The sequence below is a fragment of the Nasonia vitripennis genome, assembly GCF_009193385.2.
Source record: "Nasonia vitripennis strain AsymCx chromosome 1 unlocalized genomic scaffold, Nvit_psr_1.1 chr1_random0007, whole genome shotgun sequence".
NCBI lineage: Eukaryota > Metazoa > Arthropoda > Insecta > Hymenoptera > Pteromalidae > Nasonia > Nasonia vitripennis.
In genome coordinates this window covers 881054-908292 of record NW_022279594.1, presented here as the reverse complement: position 1 = coordinate 908292, position 27239 = coordinate 881054, and the positions used below count along the sequence as shown (strand labels likewise).

The window sequence follows — 27239 nt, the reverse complement described above, 5'->3', positions numbered from 1 at the left end:
TGAAAACCGTGTTTAAAAAAATGGAGAAAGTGAAAAAAATGGTATTAATACCGAAAGAGCAGCTTGATAGAGTTCAAAGGCTAGCTAAACCTCGGCCAGTCAATCCGAGTGTAAACGTCCCGGTTCAGCCGACAGCACAGCCAGTGCTCTCAACAAAACCTACACTCCAATCTGTACAGACAATTGGTGATAACTTGAGCCGTCTTGATAACTAGTTGAATCTGATTCTCGAGACCCGCACGTTTGCAAATGAAGAGGAGAAATTAAGGGGACAAAACTACCTTAAACCGACTTTTGAAAATCAAATAAAAAATTGATAACAGGTCGGTTGTCTACTGTTTTTGGGGTCGCTAATCACGTTTTCACTATCAGATTTGCATAAAATTATTTTGTTTAGAAAATGTAGGGAAATTATTTATTGCAAAATTAATGTTTTTCCGGTAAATATGAAATTTACGATCAAAGTTAGTAAAAGAATAATTCATACACAATTATATATATATATATATATATATATATATATATATAGACACAATTAGGATGTCAACATATCGCGTTATTGTAGACTCTGACTTAGTACTACATGTACAAATTCTTTTTCATTTCACGCGCGCGTGTATATATATATATATATATATATATATATATATATATATATATGTGTGTGTGTGTGTGTGGGCGAGTGTGTATACATACATACATAGATAGCGTGTTATTGTAGAATCACCTTAGTAGCTACGAATTTTTTTTTCATTCATACGTAGCATAATGATGACATACTTATGCTACAGGTTTCTTCTGCTTTTAATAAAAAATATAAAATGTATTCAAGAAACCGTCATACAAAAATTGCTAAAAAAAGATCTCTTGGCAGAGAAAAAAAACGTCCAAAAGTCTGTAATGCGAATTATAAAAAAAAAGTTCTTCCGCTTATAAATTATCTTCTGTTTATTATCCAGAAGTCAGTTTTTAAGGTTATAGGATTTTTGATATGAGACTTCTTTTTACAATTCTTGAAAATAATTTAGTGTGTAAATGTGGTGGAAATATCAAAATGTATTGAAGAAAGTTGTAGTGGATTGGGTGGAAAGTATAGTATTTCTTGTGATAAGTGTAAACATGATACTTTTTTTTAATTGCAAGAAAATTGGTAAAAAATCAAATATTTATGAACTAAACAGACGTAGTGTTCTTGCTATGAGAATAGTTCGGGGTGGCCTTGAAAGCCTCAGAAGTTTTTGTGGAGTGATGGATTTTCCTGCTCCAGTGCAAAACTCAAGTTTTACTAAAATCAGAAAACAGCTATTAAACGTTACCTGTGATGTTGCTCATAAATTCATGACTGATGCCGTTGAAGAGGAAATCAAACTTACTTAGAATTCAAGCAAAGAAACTGTTGAAGTTGATGATTTCAATCAAGAAGCTATTCGTCGATTGAGTATCGAAAATTTAGAACAGAAAGATATGTCAGAGAATGAATCGGAGTTGACAAATACTCCAGACGAAGTTGTAGCTTGTACACGAAACATAGGTGTTCAAGGTGATGGTACATGGCAGCGTCGAGGTCATAGATCTTACAATGGTTTTTTTACAATTATTGGACAAGAAAGTGGAAAAATCATTGATATTGAAGTGCTTTCCTAATACTGTTTACAGTGCAATTTATATGAAAAAATTCATGGATCTGAAGGGACTCCAGAATGGCAAGAATGGTTTAGTGCGCACTTACCATCGTGCACTAAAAATCATATTGGCTCATCCGGATCAATGGAATCGTCAGACATTGTGGATATTTTCTGTCGCTCAGTAGAAAAGTATGATGTAAAATACGTATCTTACTTGGGCGATGGAGATTCTTCAACATTCTCAAAAATTTTGGAAGCAAAGCCGTATGGTAATCATGTAGTAGTTACGAAGAAAGAGTGTTGTGGCCATGTGCAGAAACGTTTTGGCAAGCAACTCAGAACATTAAAAGAAAAAATTTAATCAAAGACTCTTTCCGATAAAAAGAAAATTGGTGGAAAAGGACGCTTGACAGATAAACTAATAGACGAACTACAAACATATTATGGAAATGCTATCAGAGGAAATTCTGATTCTTTAGAAGACATGACCAGAACAATTTGGGCCATTTTTTTTCATAAAGGTTCGACTGATGAAAATCCCCAACATATGTACTGTCCTACTGGATCTGGATCTTGGTGCAAATATCAAAAGGCATTAGCAGAAGGTAAAGAACAAGATTATGTCCATCCTCCAGCAATACCAAAAGAAATTTTAGATGAAATTGAAGATGTGTTTAAAAAACTGTCTGAGCCGGAGCTTCTTAGAAAATGTTTAGGTGGACAGACGCAGAATGCTAACGAGTCCTTCAATAATGTTTTATGGAACATCACACCAAAGACTGATTTTGTTAGACTTGAAACAATAGAAATATCAGCATATATAGCGTGCATTATGTTTTCGACTGGCTGGAAAGGATTATTATTTCTCATGTCTAATATTGATATTGAACCTGGCAAAAATGCATTATCTGCTGCAGTAATAAAGGACCAATTACATATCAAGGAAGCTGAAAAACAAACAGAAATGAATTCAAAAGAAGCACGAAGATTGAGAAGGCAATTGAATATTCCTACTGCTGATAATGAATATGTTAGTGGCGGATACTGAAATTTTATTTTAATTGTAAGTGGCGTGTATAAAAAGTACAAATACAACATTTAAAATTTTTTAATTGTAATTTTTCATTCTAAGATTATATGTTGTGTTTACAGATTTGGCTTGGCGTATTCAGAGGTCTAATAAGTATTGAGACGCAGTCAGGTAATTAAAAGTATTATGAGAAGTTATCAAAAAAGTATTGAACTGTACTAGTCGCTATTAGTAGTCTCAGTCAGTGATGAACACAAAAGTTTGCAAACGTGTAAAAAAGTGAATAATGTGATATATTGAACAAAAATGTAATATTAATTAAAAAAAAAATAGTGAAAATACTTATAACTGTGATATTCAATGTTATTTGACAAAAGTTAATATTGAGATGATTAAGTATTGTTCACTGACCGCACGATTCAAGCGTACTGAATCATCGTATTACAACAAATCAATGGTTATATTGTTCGTTGTGAGTGTTCTCATGGTCCGAGTATGGGATTTTGAAAAAGAAGCTAACCTTAAAAAATGTTATGGAACGATAGTCAAAATTTGCAATAAAAATTTTGACTTTCATTCCATCAAACTTTTTACGGCTAACTGTTTTTTTAAATCCCACACTCGGACCATGAAAACACTCACAAAAAACAAAATAACTATTGATTTGTTTTAATATGATGCTCCAGTGCTTTTGAATCCTGCGGTCAGTAAAAAAACAGCATGCTTATTAGCATAGCTATTTTTGAGCATATAAGGCCATAAAAAAATATTTAAAACTGTTTTTTTTTCGTTTTTACTATATATAACATATATTATAATGTTTTTTAAACATCTATCAGTTTATTTATTTATTTTAGTTAATTACAAAGATTGATAGAATTGCGCTTTGCTTAAAGCTAAACGTTTGTAAATGTTCAAGATATAACGCTCGAATCAAAACGGAAGCAAAAATAGTGAATTCTTAAGAGTGAACTAAGCGCAAAGTAAACTTATTAGCTTCAACAAGTTTCCGTTAGAAATATGATTGCGTAACGCATTAACAACGTCGATACAGTTTAAAGTATGAGTTGATTCATTAATATCTGGTATAAATGTCTTAACACTTGGCCTCGCTGCAAATGAGATTCGCTTTTTCGGTACATTGCTACGTGACTGACTTGAATCATTATGTTTGATCCGCGGTCTTAAATTTTACGGAGAAGAATTTGTTTGTTTGGGTACAGAATGTGCAGAACGATCGTTTGCGGGAAGTGTGTCTTTTGCTGGTAGCTGTGAAGATTTGGACGTATCAGGTGTTGGGTGAGCACTGTTAGCGACTGTTGAAGTGGGGATATTGATCGGTTCAGGTGAAGTATTTTTCTTAGTGCCGTCAGGATCCTCTTGAATGATAAATGCAGGCTTCACACGTTGCAAAGACACTGTCTTCTGTGTGCCATTGACTTCGATGTTCAAAGTCTGGTTCTCCATATTGCGGGAGATGACCTTGTGTGGGCCAATGTACGGTCACGTTAATGCTGGCTTAATTGGCTTTTCTTGTAACCAAACGTGAGTACAAGTCTTTATGTCCTGATGTAGGAATGGCTTGACTGCAGTTTTGCGCGTAACTGGGACTGGTGTCAGTTGATGCATGTAGTCGCGAAATTCGTTGTAGAATGTGCGAATGTTTGGTTCCTCGTTGGTGAAAAGCGAAAAGTCACCGGGGATTCTCAATGATTTTTCGAAGACTAAGTCGGCTGGATTGGTGTCTGTGTCTAGACGAATGCGTGTACGCAGTCCTAGCATGACTGTTGGAAGAAATCGAATTCATTCCTGGTCATTTTCTTGACACATCAGAGCTGTCTTGATGTCACGGTGGAGGCGCTCCACCATGCCGTTTGAAGCAGGATGATATGAAGTGGTTCTAATCCTGTTGATTCCTAGGATCGCTAATAGTTCTGTAAATAACTTGGATTCGAATTGGGCACCCTGATCGGTGGTGATTGTAGTGGGCGCACCCATCTACCCGTATCTACAGATCCAATTGTGGTAAAATACACGAGCTACGGTTGCTGCAGTAGTGTCTACAATTGGAATAGCTTCAGGCGATCTTGTGTAACGATCAATGATAGAGAGGAGATGTGTGTAGCCGTGACTGCAGGCGAACGGTCCTACGAGATCCAAGTGTATATGGTCAAATCTGGCATCTGGAGTGACAAAATTCTTAGGCAAAAGTTTATTGTGCCTTGTCACTTTAGATTGTTGACAAGCAGTGCACGATTTGCACCAAGAGGCAATGTCGCTACTCATGTTAGGCCACACGTATTGCTGGTGGATGAGCCGAGCTGTGACTTGCTCCAGGATGTGATGGTGAGTGGAAGTTGTCAAAAACTATCCTCCTCAGTTTTTTGGAAGATAAGGACGGATGACGTCCTCGTAAATGTCGCAGTAAAATACTGCGTTTTCGGATCCCCATGTGAGTTTACGCAGCTTCAGGGGGTGATCCGGCGCTTCGAGGATTTCTTTAAGTTGTTCATCATTCTCCTGTTCAGAGCTGAGCTGTTTCGCGTCAAACAGCGTTGGTAGCTTGAATGCGTTGATGTTCGCAAGTATTTTTCTGACCTGCGGATCTGCTAAGAGTTCTGGATCGCTCCAGTTGAAGAGTGCAGGAGACATGAAAGCGTTGATTCGAGACAATGCGTCTGCAACGTCATTCTCTACTCCTGGGAGATAATGAATCTCCGTGTTGTACTGGGCGATGTAGGACAATCTGCAAGAGCGAATGGCTGGCATCTTGTCGTGGCTCTGTTGTAAAGCATAGATCAAAGGCTTGTGATCTGTATAAATCTTGAACTCGACACCTTCCAGATAGTGATGGAAGTGTCAGATGGCCTCGTAGATGACTGTCAGCTCCCTGTCATACGTGGCGTACTTCTTTTGCGCAGGTGAAAATTTCTGCGAAAAGAAAACCAGAGGTTTGCCAGGAGTCATCTGAACGTTGCTCGAGGGCTGCCCCCATGGTTGTGTCGGATGCGTCAGTGATGAGACGCAACTCCGCATCCTCGCTTGGAAAAGCGGTAAAAGAAAAGTTGACGAGGTCGTCTTTGCATTTTTGAAATGCTACCTCTGCTTCTGGCGTCCAGGGAACTGGTCGTTTGTCCTTCTTTTTTGCACCTTTCAAAAATTCGTTGAAGAGACGTTGCAAGCAAACGTCTATAGCTATTTACAAGACCTAGGAATCTTCGTAGTTCCTCAATGGTCTGTGGCAGTGGGAATTCTTGAACCGCCTTGACTTTATCTGGGTTGGGTTTGAAGCCATTGGGCGTGATGAGATGATCCAGAAAACTTAATTCGGAGACGCCGAGACTGCATTTCTCTAAATTGACTTGCAGCTCGTACTCGTTGAGGCGATTCAGCACTATGTCCAAGTGCTTCTGATGCTCTTCCTCCGATGTTGAGGCTATAAGAATGTCGTCTAAGTAGACGAAGACGAAATCTAGATCTCCCAGCGCTGAGTTCATGTAACGCTGGAAAGTCTTGGAAGCGTTTCGAAAACCGAAGGTCATCACTGAAACTCGTAGAGTCCGGAGGGAGTGATGATTGCCGTCTTGGGCACGTCCTCAGGTGCTACCGGTATTTGGTGGTAGGCTTGGCGTAAGTCTAGAGCAGTAAAAATCTTTTTGCCGTGGCAGAAGATCATGCAGTTGTGCATGTGTGGGATCGGATAGCGATCTGGTACTGTAATTAGACTTAGCTTGCGATAATCACCGCAAGGACGCCAATTCTTATCCTTCTTGGGCACCATATGAAGTGGGCTGGCCCATGAACTGTCTGAAGGGCGACAGATGCCCAGCTCGCACCATTTTCGAAATTCTTGTTTTGCTGCCTTGAGTTTGGTTGGCGCCAGAGGACAGGCTCTCTGCGAGACTGGAGGGCCTTTGGTGACAATATGATGAAATATTCCTCTTTTCTTGACCGTTCTCAACTGGTCAGGGCCAAAGACTTGGGGATATTTATTCACGATATGTGCGTATTTGTGGCTCGGTGCCAAGAAAGAAATTTCTACAGGGTGCACTGTCTTGACGACAGCAGGTGCATACGTAAATTGATTACCGCCTACCAATCTCTTGAGTTTGAGATCTGGTAGAAGATGGTAATGCGATAGAAGATCAGCTCCTATGATGGAATGTGGAACATCTGCAATGGCGTAATTCCAAGAGAGTTTGTAAGGCAGGCCGACATTTAGTTCGCGACGTGTGACGCCGTAAACGTCAATTGTTGAGCCGTTAACTGCATAGAGTTTAAAATCGGCTGACTTGCCTTTCCAGTTGGCTGGTTTCGGAATAATCGAAATGTCCACACCAGTGTCAATCGGGAAAAATTCATTTGCGAGGTTATCTTTTACGTCGAAACGTGCAGCTATGTCTGACCGGTTGTCAGTCTCCTCGACAGAAGGATTGTTTAGTTTTCCTGGTTGGTAGTCTTCTTAGGGTTCTTCACTCTATAGTCCTGTCCAGGGGCGTGCTTCCAAGTACATGGAAGTTGACAATTCTTTACTTCTGTACCAAACTTCCGGTGGAAGAAGAACAGGCTCTTGTTGTCAGAAAAACGCGACCTTGATTTAGATCTAGCAGGAGTTGAATCGCGTCTATTTTTGGAATCAGCACGTGACTTGTTATGTCAATTGTCCGACCTTGAGCGGCCAACCTGTTCAGAGTTGCTTTGTGGCTTCTGGAGTGCGGCTATCAGCTGTTCGAACTTGTCTTCAGGGAAGACGGCTGGCTGGTTGTTAACCCCCAAGGCGTTGATGTTGTGCGACTGTTGTAAAATGTCGAAAGCCATGTCAGCATTCTTAACGAGTTCGGCTTATTCCTTGTAGTTCCAGACCATCAACCGCATTTGTGTCGGTAGACGGTTTTTCCATAGCGAAATGTATCTCTGGGTACTCGATTCTGTGCCAGACTGAGCAGTTCGGCGAGGAAGTCCGAAGGTTGCTTGGAACCGATTTCAAGACCTTTGAAAAGCCTATCCAGTTGCTGCTCTGGAGTTTCAGCGTATCTGTCGGTGAGGAATTTCTTGATCTCCTCGTATTTGTGACCTCTGACAAGAGTATTGATCTTGTACTGAAGTTTGTGATAAATATCTGGAGTTAAGTGTCTGCCAACAAAATTAAATTTGGCTTCGTCATCGTGGACATTGTTAGCCAAATATAGATCTTCCAGCTGAGTAAACCACCCTTGAGGATCGTGTTTGTAAAAATTCCAGAATAGTAAATGCTTGGTACTAGCGACGGCAGAAGCGCTATGTGTCTGTCCAAGCATGGAATTTCTCTGAAATTGATTCTGCAACTGGGAACCTGATCCTAAGTTAGTTTATGAAGATGAAGGTAAGCCAGGCAGAGTGGACTGCTGAGAGGTGTACCCCGTCAAGGGAATATTGCCGAAAGCATTGTGTGTCCAGCTGGGAAAACTGTTGCAGATAGTGTTAGCAGTAGTTGTTGTCATTACTTGTGATACGAATGTCGTCGTAGTCACAATATTACTGTCAACAGTGTGACCAGATTATTGCCTTTGAAACAACAAGAAAAGGCATTCCTGTATGTATGTTTTAAGCTCGTTCATCTTGCCGTTGATCTTCTGGTCGACAGATTCCATGATCTGTGCGACATTGGTTGTGGAATGGGGTGCTTCGTTTAATTGCCGTTGGTTGTCTGAGAATCTGTTAAAAGCGCCTGTGTTACCGAAAAAACAGCAAGTGGTGCTTGGAGTCAGTGTGGACGATATCGTGGGTCCTCCAAAGTTGAAATTTCCGGTTGTTGTAACAGATGGTTGGTTAGAGCCAAAATGAAAAGTATTTACTGTGCCGCTGTGTTACTGACCAAAGCCGGTTACCAAATTTGCTGTGTTAGTGTGGTCGAACGTCAAGGCTGACGACGTATTCGGTGCTGTTCCCTGATTGACGAAAGTTGAAAGTAAAGAAGAAATACTTTATTGGCCATAACTAGTAGTGAAAACCTGTGAACTCTCGTTGACTTCACTTGCATTCGTTGTCTTGACTGGAGAGTGAAACAACGCCATTTTGCTTGACTTAGCGATTTTCTTTCGATTGTGCTTGTTGGGAACGGAAGTTCTGGAAATCTGTTTGCCCAACCTGAGTATTGAAAGTGTGAGAAAAATTTTTCCCGATTTGCTTGCGTGAAGGTTAAGTTCGAGAAAAATCGCATTAATTACGTATTTAGTAAATTATTGAAATTCAACGACTTGTTTACGCACACGCGGCGACGAAACGTAGGTAAAGCGATTCACCGAACTAATTGCTATTTGCAATGTCTATTTTTCAAATTAGAAGTCTCGCCGAAACAAGATAACGGCTTTGTGAAAAATCTCGCCCGCGCGCGCTGATACCTATAAAAATGGCGATTCTCGCGTGAATCGCCATGCGTGACCGCCGGATGTGTGTCAAAAGGCGCTGGTGTCGGTGGCTTCACGCAGGAATCCTTTGCTAAGGCGCCGTCGACCGATGTGACTATGAAGAAAGGCGCCGGTGACGATGTGTTGCGCAATGTTGCGCGTCGATGGTAAAGAAAGGCATCGGTGTCGATGACTTCACGCAGAAGTCCTAATCCATCGGCGAAGATGGAAGATTGCGGGGAGACTATACGCGCCGGCGTGCCGGCGCGCGTATAGCTCAAAATGGCGACGTGTGTCGAGGAGGTCGACTTGGTCGATGAAAATGCTTTGCGTGTGCACTGGCGTGCCAGCGTGCACACGGAAGACTGCGATGTGCGTGTAGAGTGACGCAATCGCAGTGTGTCTTTGTCCGCGAGCGTGCGAGACAAAGACGCCGCAGCTGGAGAGACTCGTTGAGATGCGTTTTCTCGTTCTCGTCGGTGCACGTGGACTCGCCGTCGAGAAGTCTGCGTCGGGGTCACCAAATGTGGGAGAGGGTGGGCCGGGTTGGTCAAGAAGTAGACAACTCTTCTCCAAAGCAATAACTGTATTCGATGTGTTGTGTCTCTCCAGCACATCTGACGTAGTCGGAAGTCAGAGCGGAACTGACGGAACTGAGCAGCATCGCCGGCGCATGTTCGCAGCATTCGCGGCATGGCTGCGCTCTTTTGTCTCTCTTCGCGAACATCCCATCGGTAGGATACCTACGTACACTCTACATAGAGCTATTCGACGAAAATTTCCTCGACTATACTATAACGTGAGCGGTATAGATCATGTTTGGGAGGCAGATCTCATTCAGTTATCATCAATAAAAGATTACAACGACGGAATCTCCTATCTACTAGTTGTAATTGATGTATTATCGAAATTCGTTTGGGAGCAACCTTTACGCGACAAGACAAGCCAGGAGGTGGTCAAAGCGTTTAAAAAAATCCTCGATTCCTCAAAAAATCGACGGCCGCTCACGTTGCAGACAGATCAAGGGAAAGAATTCCTTGGTAGCGCTCTACAGAAAGTTTTAAAAGAAAGAGATATAAAATTTCGCGTCGCTCGTAATCCTGATGTTAAGGCTGCAATTGTTGAGCGTTTTAATAGAACTTTAAAAGAACGCATGTACAGATACTTTACCTACTAAAACTCAAAACGATACGTAGATGTTTTACAAAATGTAGTTGCTGCATACAAAGACCTATAGTATCCTTCTGTAAAAACATTTTACAGAAAACTAAAGAGCATGCCGACGCGATGGTTATAATTTCAGTAAACGGGCACTCTTAAAACATCGAAAGAAATATTTCTAAATTTTAGACATGCCTGTTTGAGTATATCTACATCCTTTTTGCAATAAACTACTATTTTCTCCCTAAAATTAAACGGCGGCTTTTTACGCTCCTCGTACCACGCTAAGAAACGAGCGCGTTATTTTACCAACATTCGCTCTAGCGAGTAATTTTCAGGACCCGGTAATACCCCAATATACGGCTGATTCTCCGCTCTATTAAATAAGTGCGGAAAATATCCCTTTACGCTACTTTCGGGGAGGCCAAAATCTTTAGGGAGATCAGCAAGTTTTATAGGGAGATAGTTCACACTATCAATAAAACGCGGTACACCGGCTTGTAATTTTAAAATGTTACTACCATTCATAATAACCTCCGGCTCGATCTCGTAACGGTGATTGACAATCTGCTTTAGAATAAATTGCGCGTCAAAGCCCTTAGCGTTATGCGCGATGCAAATATAGCTTTGAAAGCTTTGTTTTCGTAACTTTATAGCTAAATCGAAAAATTGCTTTACGCAATCATCCCCCTCGAAAATGTTCTCGCGCACCGCACAGAACGAACACAGGTCGCGTAAACTTGTGTTAGCGGCGCAGTCGTCGTAGCAGATTTGCGCTACGCATAGATTGGGGGTATGTATCGCGGTAGAGGCGTCAAGCATCGTATCTTGACGGGTATCTAAATCATAAAAAATAAATTGCGTTGATGGCTGATCGATTTTTTTATTTTTACGCGGTTTCACGGGCTGCTTGCAACACAGCTCGTTACTACTATGCGTATTTTTACAAACTCTATAATATGATTTAACACATTCATGGTTTTTACTTTTATCAATATTGTAGAGTTTATTACACGCATCGCAGTATTTAATATCCTTTTTTTCCCAGCAAATACTTTTTTCCTGATTGCTATACCCAACTTTGAATTCAAATTTCTCGAAGTCGAACGCGTCGCTTTATGGCGCACGTAGCTCTCCTCGCTTACAAAACGCCTGCTACACTCCGCGCAATGTTTTGACGCGCCCGTACTTTTACATACCCCCGCACCGTAACAATGACTACGTATATTATTACATTTGTGGTTATTGACGCGTCTATAGGATTTATTGCATTTCACCCAATAATACATCCTAGGTTTAACGCCTAACAGATTTAAAATTAGATTATAATGCCCTTCATCCTCGGGATCATACGCAATATTTATAAAAGTGTTATATACGCCTGGTAGATCTCACTCCTCGTCAAACTCGAGACTATCGCCGTCACCGAAGGTGTTATAATTAAAAACGCGGATGCAAATGCCACGATTCGTGTAGTGCGGCTAGAATTTAAGTAATTTCGTGCGACCGCATCCTACCTCACTATCCACGGTAACTCCGGCCTCTTCTAATAAACAACGCGCGCGCTCACCCTGCATCGCCCCCGCTTTTACCGACTTCCACTCGCGCAGTCACTCAGGGATAGCGTAAATGATGAAGCGTTAAACATAACGCTTCATCATTTTTAATAACAAAAACTGATTTTTGATTTATCTCTTTTAACATTTTCTCGGACATTTTCCCCTTACCTACTATGGGTTTAAAAATTGTCGAAGTTATTAAAAAAGTTTCGTCAACGTTGAAACTCCGTTGACTCTGCGCCAATTCTGTAGCGTTAAATTCGGCTACCGGACGGTACGACAGCCCCGCGCGACCTTTCGAAAAATCTGCGGACTCGATCACCACGCCTATCACGTCTTGCATGGAAGCCCCCGCCGTGCCATCACGCGCTAATTCGAGGATCGCCCCTCGAATTATACTTGGAGGACACTTCGATGCCTCGTACAGCGATTTTTTAATCTTAAAAATTGCCCGACGCTCGTTCGACCTAAAATTTGTGGTCTTGCTACCGCGCTCGCTTACTATTTCTAAATTTAAGTGTACCTAATGTCCGCGCGCATCCCTCCTCCTGGTGAGCGGCGCCCTCGTACTTCGTCGCTGCCCTCATCCTCACTCTCCTCGGACTGCACCGGTTCAGCGTTGGCACCCGACGGGCCGGGCAGAAAGCCGCTGTCTGTGCCGAGGAACGGTTTAGACGTCTTCAGCGCATCGAAGCCATTGTAAACCAGCATACAAATTTTATAGTTGAAGAGTTGAAACAACTCGTCCCTGCGCCAACTTTTAATGAGAATAATAGTGAAGAGATAGTGCGTAGCATTCTTTAAAAAACGCTGTTCATTTAAAAAATAATGTACTAAGTAAATTTAACGACGATTTCCTATTTTTCACACAGCAATATTTCGATATTATGTTTGCCGAACTATCGACTATTTTATCTAATATTTTACACGTCGAAATTTACGGCTCGTACTGCGATGAAAATACGTATATTTACATCCTTAAAAAAATCTTCTACTCATTTTTATACCTCTCCTCTTAGTCGTAAGACTTTAAAACATACTGCTCTCTATAATATTTTTTTCAGCATGGCTATAAATATTTTACTTTAATAACATAGGGACAGCTCTCAACTACGAGAGGAAAGACTCTCTTAGACATTTCATCCGCACTCGAATCAGATATTTTATACATCCTGTTTTTAACCGGCTCATAAAAAACAAATTAATCGCCATCAGCTTTCCTGGTTTTCAAAAATGCTTTTTACCCGCGCTCGTAAGGTCCGAGTTTTTTCAGATCTCAAGAGTCCCAACACGGATCCAACCGTCAAAAGCGGATACTCTCCTAGCACTGCGTACGCACACGTGCGCTAGAAAAAAACAGCTACTTGAGTACGTAGTAGGCCCCGCACGTGCGCTTTAAGGATCCGCCGAGACACTTGATGCCAGATGCCACCACTCCGACTCTCTACACGCACTTCCTCCAACCCTATCCCTATTATTTATTTAAATATACAGACACAAAATCAAGTACTCACTCCCATACGCCACACGCCATTCATATGCGTGTAGAGAGCGTGCGACACTCATTATATTTATTTATTCTCTCATATCCGTTGTACACTCCCACACTCACCACGCCAAAATCAACATTATTTATTTAAAAATTATTTATTTGAAAATTATTATTATAAATAAGCATACACAGCCTCGAATGTCAACCGCGAGACACCCGACCACTACCTTCTCACGCAGCGTCATCCACGAGCCACCCAACCACCCCCTCTTCTCAGGCCCCCGAGGCCCGCGAGCGCCAGTCGGTTATAACGTCCCCCCAGCCAGCCATCCCCTCTATGCCTCGGTTATAGCGTCCCCCTGGCGCTGGCGCCAGTAGGTCACGCCCCCTGTCTGGCGAAAACGTCCCCCTGCTACTAACATGATTTAAATTTTTGGTACTAATTTTTATATAATTTTCTTCCGTATTAAACAAAAAATACGAAAAGCAACGAAATAAGCAACTGTCATCTCCAAGGATTTTTTTTTCTATTTCACATCCTGACATTTTATTGGATATTCTGTCTATCTACTATGTCAAAATTTTATAGATTGAAAATACTTAACTTTTAATGTTGAGTATTGTTCTCTTTATCTCTCTTTTCCTCTTTGTCATTCTCCTTCTGTCTCTCTCTCTCTCATTCTCCCTTTTAAATAATTGTAGTCTGGATTTAGTATCCCGCACAATAATTTATACATAAAAACTCGCGATTTTATTTTGAATACAGTTTTATACGAATAACCAAACTATTTATGCCTATAGTATTAAAAAATTGCGGGTAAAACTTCGAATTTAACTCAAACGTAACCAAATGTACTAAACGTACAAAGCTGCCAAGAATTTTTTGTTATATGTTGTTGACACGGTTGCTATGCATTATGTTATAGGTAACCACTGCGAGTTTAAACATAACAGATTTTTGAATATCGAATACAATTAAAATTAGAACTGCAGTAGAAATATTTTCAACTTATAAATGACTACCTATTTTAAAATTGGGGGTTGGCGAGCAAAGCGAGTTCAATTAAAAAATTAATCATTTTGAAATGAACAATCAAAATCGTAATGAGAAGATTTAGAAATTATAAAATTATAAAATTAAGAACGAAAATTAAAATTCGGGGGTTGGCGAGCGAAGCGAGCAGGGGATTAATATTATTGAATAAAGTCATAAATAAATTAAACGATCTTTAAGTAAGGTGTCACGGAATGGGTGGGTGCTTCCAGAGAGCACTTGGAGGCGCAGAAAAGAAGATGGCAGAGGTGGAGATGCATACCTTGCATTTCTGCACGCGCGAGCTCTCAGGTGGCGGCTTACCTCGCTGACGATGCGCCTGCATCGTCGGTGGTACCACCGGATGTGCAGACGGAGAGCCTGGTGCTCGTCCGTGACAAAGGATATAATTATAAATATAAATATATATAAATATGGTTTCATATGAAATTACATAATTTTTCATAATTATATTGATCCCTGGTAGAGAAAAAATTCTGCACATAACTGTTTTTATCTGAAGATTTTAGACTAAAACAGAAGATAACTAAAGAAAACAGAAATTTTCATCAAAAAAATGTCAGAATTGAGACAAAAACAACAGCTATCTACAGGTATTATTAGTTTTTCTTCAGTTTTCTTCAGTTTACTGTAGATGTTACAAGATATTAACAGTTTTTAACAGTTACGTTAATTTGATTTTATTATCCCTAGTGGAAAAAAATGTAATGAATTGTAATCCCCTCTTAAAAAAGTGATCCGTTAAAAGTGAAGCCACTTAAAACGAGATCTGATTGGTGGCCTTAGATAAAGCGCTAAATTTGAAATTTTAGATTGTCATTTTAATTTTTAATCCCTGTAACAAGTTTTTAGACGGTATATATATGCGGTTATTTTTTATTGTAAATGAAGCTCGCATTAAAATATACACATTTGATTAACAATATTTATTGTTGTTGTTTAAAACTGTGTTTTTGTGAACTATTAATATGAATATAATGAAACGGAACGGGATTGATCTTGGAACGTGAAACCGAAACTTTCCACATTCCAAGTCTCATAGGTTGTGTATACAAATGTCCGCCGCTCGCTAAGGTGCACACGTGTCTGACCATCGCCTACAAGTAATCCATTGCCATCTCGCTATTGTGCTGTCGATTTTACTATAAGAAGCAGATATATATTAGTTTTATATTTTATACATCATGAGTGTGCGTAATGATTGTATAAAAGCACGCCCATTTTAGCCCATTTTGGGGTTATAATGGTTAACATGTTCATATTATAGTTTATTATGTCATTATTGAACTTAAAAATAGATAGATTATTTTATCCTTGATATTAATTAGATTTTGTTTCAATTTGTAAGTTTTGTTTAAACATTTTTTTTATCATTTGATGCTTTTACCTGTTCTAAGTTTTTTAAATTGAAATTATAATAGTATCATAAATTCTGTTTAAAATAAATAGTATAGTTCATTTTGCATTTATATTATCAGCTTGAGTTTTTGCATCAAGATTTCTGCATCCTGTACACTGTGTCCTGCTCCAGCATCGAGTACAAAAGCTAAAGATACAGGCGATTGATGAAGTAACGTACACACCTAATGAGGACTTCGAATAAGGTTCCAACTACGTAAGCATGTTTGTTACTTCAAAATTTTACAATTTTATATTAAATTTTTTGTATATCACTTACTTTTTGTGTACAACATTTATTTTACCTTTATATTACAGAGAGCTAATTGGCTATATTGATCATATCATTGCTCCGGGTAAAGTAGGTCAAAAAACTGGAAAGACGTATGACTTATTTAAATTTGTTTTAACCAATGGAAGCAAAGGTCGAGTGATGTGCCTGATATGGGGTTTAGAACTAATTAAGAAGTATCAGTCTGAGATCGCCAACAATCGAGTAAGATTTTTCTACTTAAAAACTAATTTTTATTATTAAACATACATTTTAAATAAAAAATTTATATTTTGTTGTTTACAGATCCTGCATATTGATCTAGCGTACACTAAAGCAGCACAAATGAATAATGAGAAGGAAACTTTGAATGTCCTGCCATTTGAAATCATCATTCAAAAGGTTACAGTTGTTGTATACAGGGGTATTCATCTAACCAGGCCAGACACACCTGAGTCAACGCCAACTGAGGTGGACTTTGAGTCGATAAAAGAGGCAATTGGAATGATTAGTAAGTTTTAACTTATTCATAAATATAATTTTTTGATCATTAACTTTTAACTTTTTTATAAATAATGATTTTTTGATAAGCAACTTTTAACTTTTTTATAAATATGATTTTTTTTTAAATAAATACATTGTTAAAAACAGTATTTTATTGAAATTTAAGAGGAATTAGTCGTTTTTAATCTTTCTATCAATTTTTGATTTATCCCTTTATTATAATCATTCTAATTATTCTGATTTTACAGGTATCAGTGGTTACGTTAAGTCAAAGTTTGCTCTATCATCAACCAGATACGAAAACATGACCTATGGGTGCGGAGCTATTACTGATGGCACATTCAAATTAACCATACAAATAGGTTATGTTCCTATAGAACTTGAGAAAGGAACTTACGTTAGAGTGGTTGGATCTGTAGTTAATACTGGTAAGATAATATTATATTAATACTTAAATACTTATGTGATATATTCTTAATAAAATAATTTCCTTTTTCAGATGGTATGCTCAAGGTTACTTGCAAAACCTCAAGTGACATTACTCCAGTTGAAGACCATGCAGTAATGCCGCCTCACCTTCTCATTCGAGGAACACAACAAATTATTGTTCCAAAGAGAAAACTAAATGAAGATTAAGTTTTCTTTTCAAATACGTTTTTGAAAAAATTTTATTTTCAACTTTCATGACATTAGACAATATTGGTGGCAAAAAATTGTGTTTCTGAGACTGATAACAGTAATTGATCGTAATTAAGTATGTATATGCTAGCTGTATTCGTTTTTTGCCATCAATACTGAATATCAATGTGTGATGTGCTGTCATTTAATATGTTCTTAATTTTAAATATTTTCTTACGACAAACTAATTGTGATGACTTTTGTGATGACTTATATTTAAATTTGAAACATTTGAAATGATATAGCTATCCGAATCTCTTACAAAAGCTGTTACTAAGGTTAAGAATATATAGTTGATAATACTATAGAGTATGACGGTAGCTCGGCCGTCATTATTATTTTAAGTTGTTTGTTGTTTATGCTACTATTCACTGTTTCCGACGGCTGTGCAGAAGGCACTAGATTCTACCGACTATAATCTATCCGCGCACGGACGTAAAGACGTATGAACACGCGGCGGTGATAGTAGTACTCAGGACGTGGATTCAAAAGGAGGAAAAGTCAATGAACACTCGCGGATTATTGTAAAACTTAGACTAACTGTTTATTGGTGCTTGGCTTACACAAGCGCGCCAGACGGGCGCATGTAGTCGAGGTGAGAGAGAGAGGAGGCTTAAAGTCGCCCGAGTAAGCGAGAGTTGATAAGAACTAGTACTTACAGATGTACGTGGCCGGCATGGCCGTTCTAACCCACGCGAAGATGGCCTCGGACGGATTTTCCTCGGTTCGGTTGACCTCGCAACCCTCGCACACAATAATCGCAATCGCAGAGTGTCTATTCGCGAAACGGAGCGGAGCGAAGACAGACTCGGAATGGCTCGCTAGCGCGAGCACAGATTTACCTATGCCCTCTGACATACTGTTGTCAACTCTTGACAGCAGTGTGCGAGCAGGTGGCAACATTGTACGTTGCTGAATTTAAATCTCTCTCGATGCTTATTCTCTCTCTGTCTCTCTTACTCTCTCACATGCTGCGCCTTTATTAGCTGTAACAACAGAAGTATTATACAGAATGTTGATTCTGTCCCGGAGAGACGTCGTAACGTGCTCAACGTGCGTTAATTGCACTGGTAACCGTTACAACACCCCCCCCCCCCCCCACGTTGGGCGCCATGTAACGGGGTGAGACTTTTGACGTGAGTGGAGAAAATCACAAAAGGAGACGCCGGGACCGAGAATCGATCCGGCGCTCCCGAGATCTCTAGGCGCGCGTGCTACCGCTTGAGCCAACGCCGCCCTATTTCGTCACTCTCTATCCTGCCTCGATTACCGGCGTGGCGAGGGACGTTGTTCCTCGTTACATGTCTCAGCCCGTTACAAGAGATTTGCATATTCGTATGTCAATTCAAATTAAATAGTTTCACACTATAAAAAGAGGATTTCTAAAATTACCTCAAAGTGTTTTAGAATGTAATTAGGTCTATTTAAGTCACCAAATCTAAAAAGTGTTCCTATTTTGATAGATTCAAAAAAATTAATTATAATCAATAATGAAAAATTATTTAAGAAAACTAGATTTCTAATTTTACGTAACTTCAATAATTTTAATATTTTTTAATATAGATTTTCAATTTACATACTTTTCACTATAAAATTTCAATTTCACATACTTATTCATAATATTATTTTTTTATTAAAAAATGGAAAATAAACAGTCAGCTTAATCAACATGTTTATACATATAAAAAATGATGTTTTACTCAAAGTATATTTTTAAATACAAGCATGCTTTTCATTATTGATTATAACTAAATTTTTGAACTATTATTTTATGTTTAATAATTACGTATGTATTAAGTGTGTTTATGACAACATATATTTTTGTAATGTGTACGAAATATAATGTTAAAGCAGTATTTCTGTAGCTGTGCCTACAAAACAAATCGTTTTAAACGATATTGCGATAAGTTTCAAATAATTGTTTTTCATTAATGTAGCTTACATATAATTATGAATTTCTTCATAATTGAGTGTAAAATAATAAATTATTGTATTTTCTTCTCCTTTTCCCCTTTTTGCATTTATTTTTCGCTTGAAAACAAAGAGTATGATACTTTTTTTTTTAATAAAAAAATGAATAAATGAATATTAAAAATTCTAAAGATTTCTCTATTAGTAATCGTTCGTATAATCTTTTGTACACAATTTTTTTTATTTCTTTTTCCTGTTTATGCATTACAAGTGCATTAAATGAGAGACAGTAAGTAATCGCTGTCGTCTGAAAACATTTTACTTCAATTAATGCGCGAAATGAGTCTACTAGCGACATCTGTTGTCTACAGACAATTATTATAGCTCTGCATACAACTTCTTAACCCGTAGGTTAATGTACATACTTACATGACAGTATTTCTTCTCGCAATCGCAATAAGTCGCTGTTAAGTGACGAAGTTCCTGGATAAATTATTTAGAAACATTATATAAAAATTACACAAAGCCAGTAAAAAGAAGATCCAGGAACTTCGACGCTTAACTAAACCTCGAAGGAATGTACCCGAAACCAAAACAAACTTCTCCTCCCTCGGCTGAAGCGCGCGTGCACAGCCGACGCTGCAGTTTAGCCGTTGACCATAGTATGAGTAAGACAAAGAGCGCGGCTAGGCTGAAGTAAGAAGAGATGAGAAGTAAGTACCCCGCGTGGGAGAAAGCTTCGACTCTCTCTCTCAAGCATCACCTCCCCCGAAACGCCATTCCAGGGTGTGCGCTCCTAGAGAAAGGACGCTAATTTTAAGAGTTTAGATTTTGAGTAATTTGCCTTTGAGAAATTCAATAAGTTTTGTTTCATTTGAGTGTCTGATTTAATTTGTGTTTTGATAAGTTGATAATAAACATCACTGCAATCCATGTGTTGAGTTTTGGAAAATAAGTCATTCAGAATATAACCAATTTTAAGCCATCCTCCGTTTTGCTAAAACATCTTGCCAAAAAGGAGATCTAAACCCCGCAATCTTTTCCCAGCAGTCATCCAAGTTTTTCTGAGCATCCTTTCGGGTTAAATTATTTCTCAAATTCCAGAAGTCCACAGAACAAAGTAAGTAGCATTTAATTAAATATTTCTGAACTTTGACATTTCGGTTAAATCAAACAGTTCTGCCTCGACAAATTAGTGTTCTCACTGATCTCCCCCGTATGGGAGAGTAGCTAAGCGCCCACGTTTTAATAATATTTCATTGTTAGCTGGTGGAATCGGTCCTATCCTAACAGTCGCTAAAGTATTTACTATTAATTAGTTTGTTCTTATTATTTAATACAACATAACACGAAACTGTGCAGCGGAGTTTTTACGTATTTGTTCATCGTCGACGCTATGTTGTAAAACGCACGATTTTAATGCACTTTTTACTTGCTACATTGAGGTTAGAAATTTTAATACACTAATTTTGGAATCGATATTTCTGTATGTTGTTGGTTTTTAAATATTTATAACTTTTTTTGTTTCAGACTTTTCTCAGACTTATCTGCTTACATACATTGCAGTCTCCCATTTCTGTTTATGTTAATCTCTGACTATAAACAAAAAACTTTAACTGCTCATAAAAACAGGTCAGTGTGACAATCATTATTAACATTATTTTTATTGATGATACTTTATCTATTTTTAATTTAACAAAAACATTTACTTTCTTTTTTCAGATTACTATCATAATAAGGAATCAGCGTATATCTAAGTTTCTAATTTTCCATGTAATGTTTTGATTGAAGACAAGGAAATTAATAAAATCAAAATTAAAAAGGTATGTATCAAAAATGAGTATTCAGTTACAATATTATTTTCAATGCAAAATACAATTGATTCTTTTTCGATATTACAACCTCTTTGTAAATACAGTTTTGTTTTTTTCTAAATAGTTAGAATTGGTATTCATTTTAATACTTAAAAATAGACAACAGGTCATATTTTCAGCTATCGCAGACTCTATTTGGATATGGATGTCGTAGAGCACTTTAAAACCTCTAGCTCTGCTTAAAATAAACATAATTAGTTAATTTATAATAGTTTTTACAATGTAAAATGTTTTGTATTTTTAGCAAGTCTGCGTGTATTTGTAGCAAGGTGTGAAAATACTGTTTATTACACAGAACAAATTGAGTCTCCGGTAAAAGAAAAATGATTATGTATTCTGACTTTCTAAAAATGTTGTCTTGGTACTTACATGAGGTATGCGCCTATTGTTATATAAGATTTACAGTATAACATACGTATACAACTGTTTCTTTCATTTCTATAACAATTTATACTTTATATTATTATCATTATTATCAGATAAACTAATGCAAATTTTTTTTACAGGTTTATTGACAATTTCACTCTACATCTATACTGGATATAAGAACCCGAATTTACATAATTATTTTATACGGATCTTTCAAATAAGTAATGTTGTTTTTCATTTTCTGTAATTGAATTCAATAAAATATTGTAAACCTAGAATCATATTTTTACATATTTAATATATTACAATAACAACTATAACTCTAACCAACCAATGAATTATAACCAACATACCACACCATAATTATTACCTTTAACCGAACAATTATTATTATAACTGTATAACTCTAACCAACCAAGTAACTTTAACCAACCGAATCATAATTATTACTTATATAACCGAACAATTACAATTACAATAACTAAATAACTAAGACAAAATTGTTATAATTAAACCATCTTAAAAATTACTGACAATTTACTTACATACAATTTTTATTTCATTTCATAATATTGACTCAATATTTACTTTATGTAAACGATTGCTTTTCTTATTATTTATTATTCAATTTTCATTATTATTACCTGCTTTTGCATTATTATAATACAATTTAATATTGAAACTTATTAAATTATATTTCTTTTGATTTTTCAATTAATATAACTATCTTCTTAGACTTTATTGATATATAATTGATAAAAATTCAAGTTCATTTATATCTTTTACGCAAATATACACTATGCCTCGCAGAAAAGCACAGCGCACTGAAGAAGAAGAAATTTATCAGAATCAAAGACGACAGAGAAATGCTGAAAATCAACGGCTTCGCCGACAAGCTGCGCGTAATTTGATTAACGATGAACTTAGAAATGCTAGAAATCAAAGAGATTATTTAGGATCCATGGATATTTTATGTACTCATTGCAATGCAAAACATTTTCTTTCAGAAAAAGTTGCTCATAAAGGATTATCTTTTAACGATTGTTGCAGTCATGGGACAGTGGCTTTAGATCCTATACCTGCATTTCCACAAGAGCTTTCTCAATTACTTGATGGAACTCATGAGAAATCAAACTTTTTTGAAAATATTTGTTATTATAATAACTCTTTATCATTTGCTTCATTTAATGCTAATTTAGTTCAATTTCAATCGCGTCGTCCAGCACCATACTGCTTTAAAATTCATGGCCAAATATACTATCAAATCAATACAGCTTTTTATCCAACTGAAAATGAAAATCCTGCATTCGGACAATTATTTGTTATCGATCAAGATGAAGCCATTGAATTCAGAATGAATCAAGAACCTCGCATAGATAAAACGACAATCTCTATTTTAGACAAAATTATCAGAGAAAATAACGCGTTTGCTAAATCATATGCCATGATGAAACAAGAATTGGAGGATCAACGATTATTAATGAACGCAGGTGAAACTGAACCAGAATTGCAATTATTGTTTTCTTTAAAACCAGGAACTGATATGAGAAGATATAATTTTCAATAAGCAAATGAAGTTGCTGCTATTTTTTCTACAACGGCAGATGGAGAAATTCCAGAATCATTTGTTACAATCAGAAACACGAATACTAAAACATTGCAATGTGTAAGTTCAATGGATCCAAATGTTGAACCATGAATATATCCTATTTTTTATCCTTATGGGACATTAGGCTGGCACCGAAATTTGGAACGAGTTCATATTAATAACAACGATAATAATCGACGAGTTACGCGAATGGCTTATATTAAATATAAGATCGCTATAAGGCAATCTGAATTTAATCCTCTACTTTTAGGTTGCAGGTTATTTCAGCAATGGGTTGTTGACTCTTACGTAAAAATTGAGAAAGACAGAATTCAATTTTGCAAGGATCACCAAAAAGAAATAAAGGCAGATTCATACCAAGGACTACACGATTACTTACAAAATTCAGTTAACGACATTAATGGACAAGTCGGAAAAACTGTTATTTTACCATCTACGTTTATTGGTTCTCCTCGTCATATGCAACAATGTTACCAGGATGCAATGGCTTTAGTAAATGATAAAGGTAAACCAGATATTTTTCTTACCATGACATGTAATCCTAAATGGCCAGAAATTACAGAGAACCTATTACCTGGACAACAAGTATGTGATAGACCTGATATTGTTGCTCGCGTGTTTCATCTTAAGAAAGAACGTTTGCTTGATTTTGTTATAAAGAAAAAATTTTTTGGGGATGTTGCATGTTACGTTTATGTTATAGAGTTTCAAAAAAGAGGGTTGCCACACATGCATTTGTTAATTACTCTAACGCATTCTTATAAAATCACTACTCCTAATACAGTTGATAGATTCATATCAGCTGAAATACCAGATATTATAGAAAACCCTCGATTGCATGAAATTGTTATGAAAAATATGATACATGGACCGTGCGGTAATTGGTGTATGGTAGATAACAAATGCTCAAAAAAATTTCCAAAACATTTTAATGATGAAACAAGCATGGATGAAAATGGTTATCCAAATTACCGTAGGAGAAAAAATGATATTACTCATCAGTTACCAAACGGTCATATAGTTGATAATAGATGGATTGTACCACATTGTCCGAAACTATTAGAAATATTTGATTGTCATATTAATGTTGAAATAGTGGCAAGCATTCGATCAGTCAAATATTTATATAAATACGTTTACAAAGGACATGATGCAGCTACTGTAATTATCGGAGAATGTAACAATGAAGGAATTATTAATCACGATGAAATTAAAAATTTCATAGAATCTCGATATGTTGGCCCTGTCGAAGCATGTTATCGAATATTCAGTAAAGCATTACAAGATAAAAGTCATGCTATGGTTCGATTGCCAGTGCATTTACCTAAATTACATAGTGTGATCATTTCTAATAATGCAACTGATATTCCTCAAAATTTAGCACAAGCAAGTAGTACGTTACTCGATTATTTTAAATTGAATTTAGAAAATATCGATGCACGTCAATATTTTTATAAAGATATTCCATCTTTTTTTACATATAAAAAAGAAAAAGTTGATGGTTTAACAGTATCGAAATGGAACATTCGAAAAAAACATTTCAATTGCATTGGTCGTATGTATTCCGTTAGCCCTACTCAAATTGAATTATTTCATTTACGATTATTATTGTTACACATCAAAGGAGCTACCAGTTTTGATGATTTAAAAACAGTCGATGGAGTTCTACAACCTACGTTCACAGCAACCTGTCTAGCGTTAGGACTGATAGAAGATGATGAAGAGTGGGCAAGAGCAATGGAAGAAGCAACTATTTGGATGATGCCACGAAGAATTCGTCACTTATTTGTTCGAATTTTAATACATTGTAATCCAATTCATCCTGAAGAATTATGGAATAACTATAAAAATGCTATGTCTGAAGATTTTTCACGCACACATTCTATTGATATTAGTTACCAACTCGCCTATGCTCATATTAATACTTTATTATGCAATGAAGGTCGAACTTTATCTGATTTTCCTACTATGGAGCAAACAGTAATAGAAATGGATACGTTACCTGAAACTAGCGATGCTCCATTAGAACAAATGTTAGAAGTAGGACAATAACAATATGTGCAATTAAATGATCAACAAAAAATAATAGTTGATAGAATTTTGCATGCAGCCAAAACTGATGATTGCAATACAAATAATTGTATATATATCAATGGACCAGGAGGATCTGGAAAAACTTTTATTTACACAACTGTCTACAATTTGTTGTCAGCCAAAAACATCAAAGTTTGTTCAATGGCATTTACTGGTATTGCTGCAACTTTACTTCCGAATGGCAGAACAGTACATAAGACATTAGGTTTACCAGTTCCATTATATAACGATTCATCATCAAGTATTAAAGTGCAGTCTAAAGAAGGTCTTTTCCTAAAAGAAACTAAAGTTTTCATTTGGGACGAAGCACCTATGGCTCCAAGATATGCCTTAGAGATTGTTAATAGAACATTAAAATCTATTATGAATAATGATGTACCTTTTGGTGATAAAATTATTATTTTAGGTGGTGACTTTAGACAACTCCTTCCTATTAAGGTTAGAGGAACTAGAAGTGAAACCCTAAGTCTTTCCATTAAATACAGCGAATCATGGAAACATTTCACAACATACAATCTTTCCGCTAACATGAGAGTTTTGCCAAATGAAGTCGATTTCGCACAATATTTATTATCAGTTGGTGACGGAACTTTGAATGATGCAAATGATAACTTAACTCTTCCTCAACAATGTATTATGGAACCCAATAATAATGTTGCTCAAATTGTATTTGGTGGTTTTATTGCAGAAAAGAATTTTGAAAAAATGAGTAAGTGTGCTATTCTATCAGCGCGAAATATTGACGTGGATGAAATCAATAAGCAAGTTACAAATCTGTTGGACAACAATTCAGAACAAATTTATACTGGCATTGATAGTACTGAAAATTGCAATAACGGAGAATTAGATGAAATTATTTTACCAGAATATTTAAATTCTTTAAATCCATCCAGTTTACCTCCATACGAATTACGTTTACGAAAAAATTGCATTGTAATGCTTATAAGAAATATAAGCATCAATGAAGGCCTGTGCAATGGTACTCGATTGCGAGTGATAGATTTTTCTAATCATTTATTAAAATGCAAAATTTTGACGGGAGATGAAACTAACGATATTGTATTTTTAAATCGCATTTCATTATACTGTGAAAACGAATATCCCTTTTCATTTAAAAGAAGACTATTTCCAGTCAAATTAGCTTTTGCAATGACGATTAATAAATCACAAGGTCAAACATTTCAGAGAATTGCTATTGACCTTCGAAGAGATGTTTTTAATCATGGTCAATTATACGTAGCAATGCCCAGAGTTCGATCATGGGATTCACTTAAAATTTACTTAGGTGATCATCCAATAGAAAATTTGCAGGTTAAAAACTACGTTTATAAGGAGTTATATTTGTAATATGTAACTTACATTTATTTATTTCTGATAAAATAATCTATTGCTGTATTTTATTCACATCATATCATATTAATCAAATTATATTTTTTATTGTAAAATAAGAAATGATTTTAATTAAAAACTATTTATTTTTATGTTGTACAAGTTAAAGTAATTAATATAAAAGTTAAATTTTAGAAGAACTCACCGCGTGCGTAGCGCGCTAAATGTCCCTATAAATTGTAATAAAACGTAAAAAAATGTAAGAAAATGTAAGAAACTGTACCTTTTTGTCGGATTTCGGACCTTTTTTCTCCTACGTTTTTGTACACTTTCTTACATTTTCAGATTTGTTAACTTTTTTTACATTTTATTACATTTTATTACAGATGTTATTTTACCGCCTAATATTGTCAATATATTATTTTAATTATTAATTTTATAATAAAATGTAACAATTCATAATAAATTGTAAGAAAAAGTAAAAGGATGTAAGCAAAATAAGAAAATAAAAAAGTCGCTATTTTCGTATATAATATTACGCTTACAGACAATTTTTTACATTTTGTTATACTTTTTTACGTATTGTTAAATTTGTCATTTCAAAAAAGAGCCCCATGAAATCCTGGATCAATGGATTTGTAATAAATTGTAATAAAACGTAACAAAATGTAATAAAATGTAGCAAACTGTGATAAAACGTAAAAAAGGTCCGAAATCCAACAAAAACTTACAAAATGGTACGATTTGTTCCATTTTTATATATTTTATTAAACTTTATTACATTTTTTATTTCCACTAGGGATAATAGGCGTGCTTTTAAAAAGTTAAGAAAAATCAGTAGAAATCCGAAGATAACTGTTTTGATTAGAAAAAAAAATGAAGAAAACTGTTTTAA

General features: G+C 36.4%; 4 protein-coding genes across 5 annotated transcripts; 2 read left to right on the top strand and 2 right to left on the bottom strand.

Annotated features, from left to right (window-relative positions):
* Positions 1-3846: 3846 nt before the first annotated feature.
* LOC103317180 lies at positions 3847-4653 on the bottom strand. Its single transcript, XM_008214157.1, has 3 exons — positions 4506-4653; positions 4201-4439; positions 3847-4137 (listed from the first exon to the last, which is right to left on the bottom strand). The coding sequence occupies exons 1-3, from the start codon at positions 4651-4653 to the stop codon at positions 3847-3849; spliced, it is 678 nt and encodes a 225-aa protein (XP_008212379.1).
* Positions 4654-6196: 1543 nt separating this feature from the next.
* LOC103317179 lies at positions 6197-7473 on the bottom strand. The gene is made up of 2 exons (XM_008214155.1): positions 7339-7473; positions 6197-7072 (listed from the first exon to the last, which is right to left on the bottom strand). Exons 1-2 carry the CDS (start codon positions 7471-7473, stop codon positions 6197-6199), a joined length of 1011 nt encoding a protein of 336 aa, XP_008212377.1.
* Positions 7474-15633: 8160 nt separating this feature from the next.
* Positions 15634-17561, top strand: LOC116417726. Of its 2 annotated transcripts, XM_031932468.1 has the most exons (5): positions 15634-15922; positions 16024-16201; positions 16283-16487; positions 16729-16908; positions 16980-17561. In XM_031932468.1, the coding sequence occupies exons 1-5, from the start codon at positions 15894-15896 to the stop codon at positions 17114-17116; spliced, it is 729 nt and encodes a 242-aa protein (XP_031788328.1). In that variant the 5' UTR covers positions 15634-15893; the 3' UTR covers positions 17117-17561. The 2 variants fall into 2 exon arrangements, with proteins under 2 accessions (XP_031788328.1, XP_031788319.1); XM_031932459.1 differs by having other exon boundaries at positions 15635-16201.
* A 7595-nt stretch (positions 17562-25156) lies between these two features.
* On the top strand, positions 25157-26362 carry LOC103317178 (ATP-dependent DNA helicase PIF1-like). Its single transcript, XM_008214154.1, has one exon. It carries the CDS (start codon positions 25157-25159, stop codon positions 26360-26362), a length of 1206 nt encoding a protein of 401 aa, XP_008212376.1.
* Positions 26363-27239: the final 877 nt, after the last annotated feature.

What these genes read in the sequence shown, in the direction of transcription:
- LOC103317180 (XM_008214157.1), bottom strand. Translation starts at nt 4,653, where the DNA reads ATGGGTGCGCCCACTACAATCACCACCGATCAGGGTGCCCAATTCGAA. An exon ending in CATGGTGGAGCGCCTCCACC is followed by an intron (nt 4,440 to 4,505) that starts GTGACATCAAGA and finishes TTCTTCCAACAG; the next exon opens with TCATGCTAGGACTGCGTACA. An exon ending in ACATAAAGACTTGTACTCAC is followed by an intron (nt 4,138 to 4,200) that starts GTTTGGTTACAA and finishes GGCCCACACAAG; the next exon opens with GTCATCTCCCGCAATATGGA.
- LOC103317179 (XM_008214155.1), bottom strand. Translation starts at nt 7,473, where the DNA reads ATGGCTTTCGACATTTTACAACAGTCGCACAACATCAACGCCTTGGGG. An exon ending in CACAAAGCAACTCTGAACAG is followed by an intron (nt 7,073 to 7,338) that starts GTTGGCCGCTCA and finishes TCTGTCGAGGAG; the next exon opens with ACTGACAACCGGTCAGACAT.
- LOC103317178 (XM_008214154.1), top strand. Translation starts at nt 25,157, where the DNA reads ATGGCATTTACTGGTATTGCTGCAACTTTACTTCCGAATGGCAGAACA.
- LOC116417726 (XM_031932459.1), top strand. Translation starts at nt 15,929, where the DNA reads ATGTTTGTTACTTCAAAATTTTACAATTTTATATTAAATTTTTTGTAT. An exon ending in CTGAGATCGCCAACAATCGA is followed by an intron (nt 16,202 to 16,282) that starts GTAAGATTTTTC and finishes TGTTGTTTACAG; the next exon opens with ATCCTGCATATTGATCTAGC. An exon ending in AGAGGCAATTGGAATGATTA is followed by an intron (nt 16,488 to 16,728) that starts GTAAGTTTTAAC and finishes CTGATTTTACAG; the next exon opens with GTATCAGTGGTTACGTTAAG.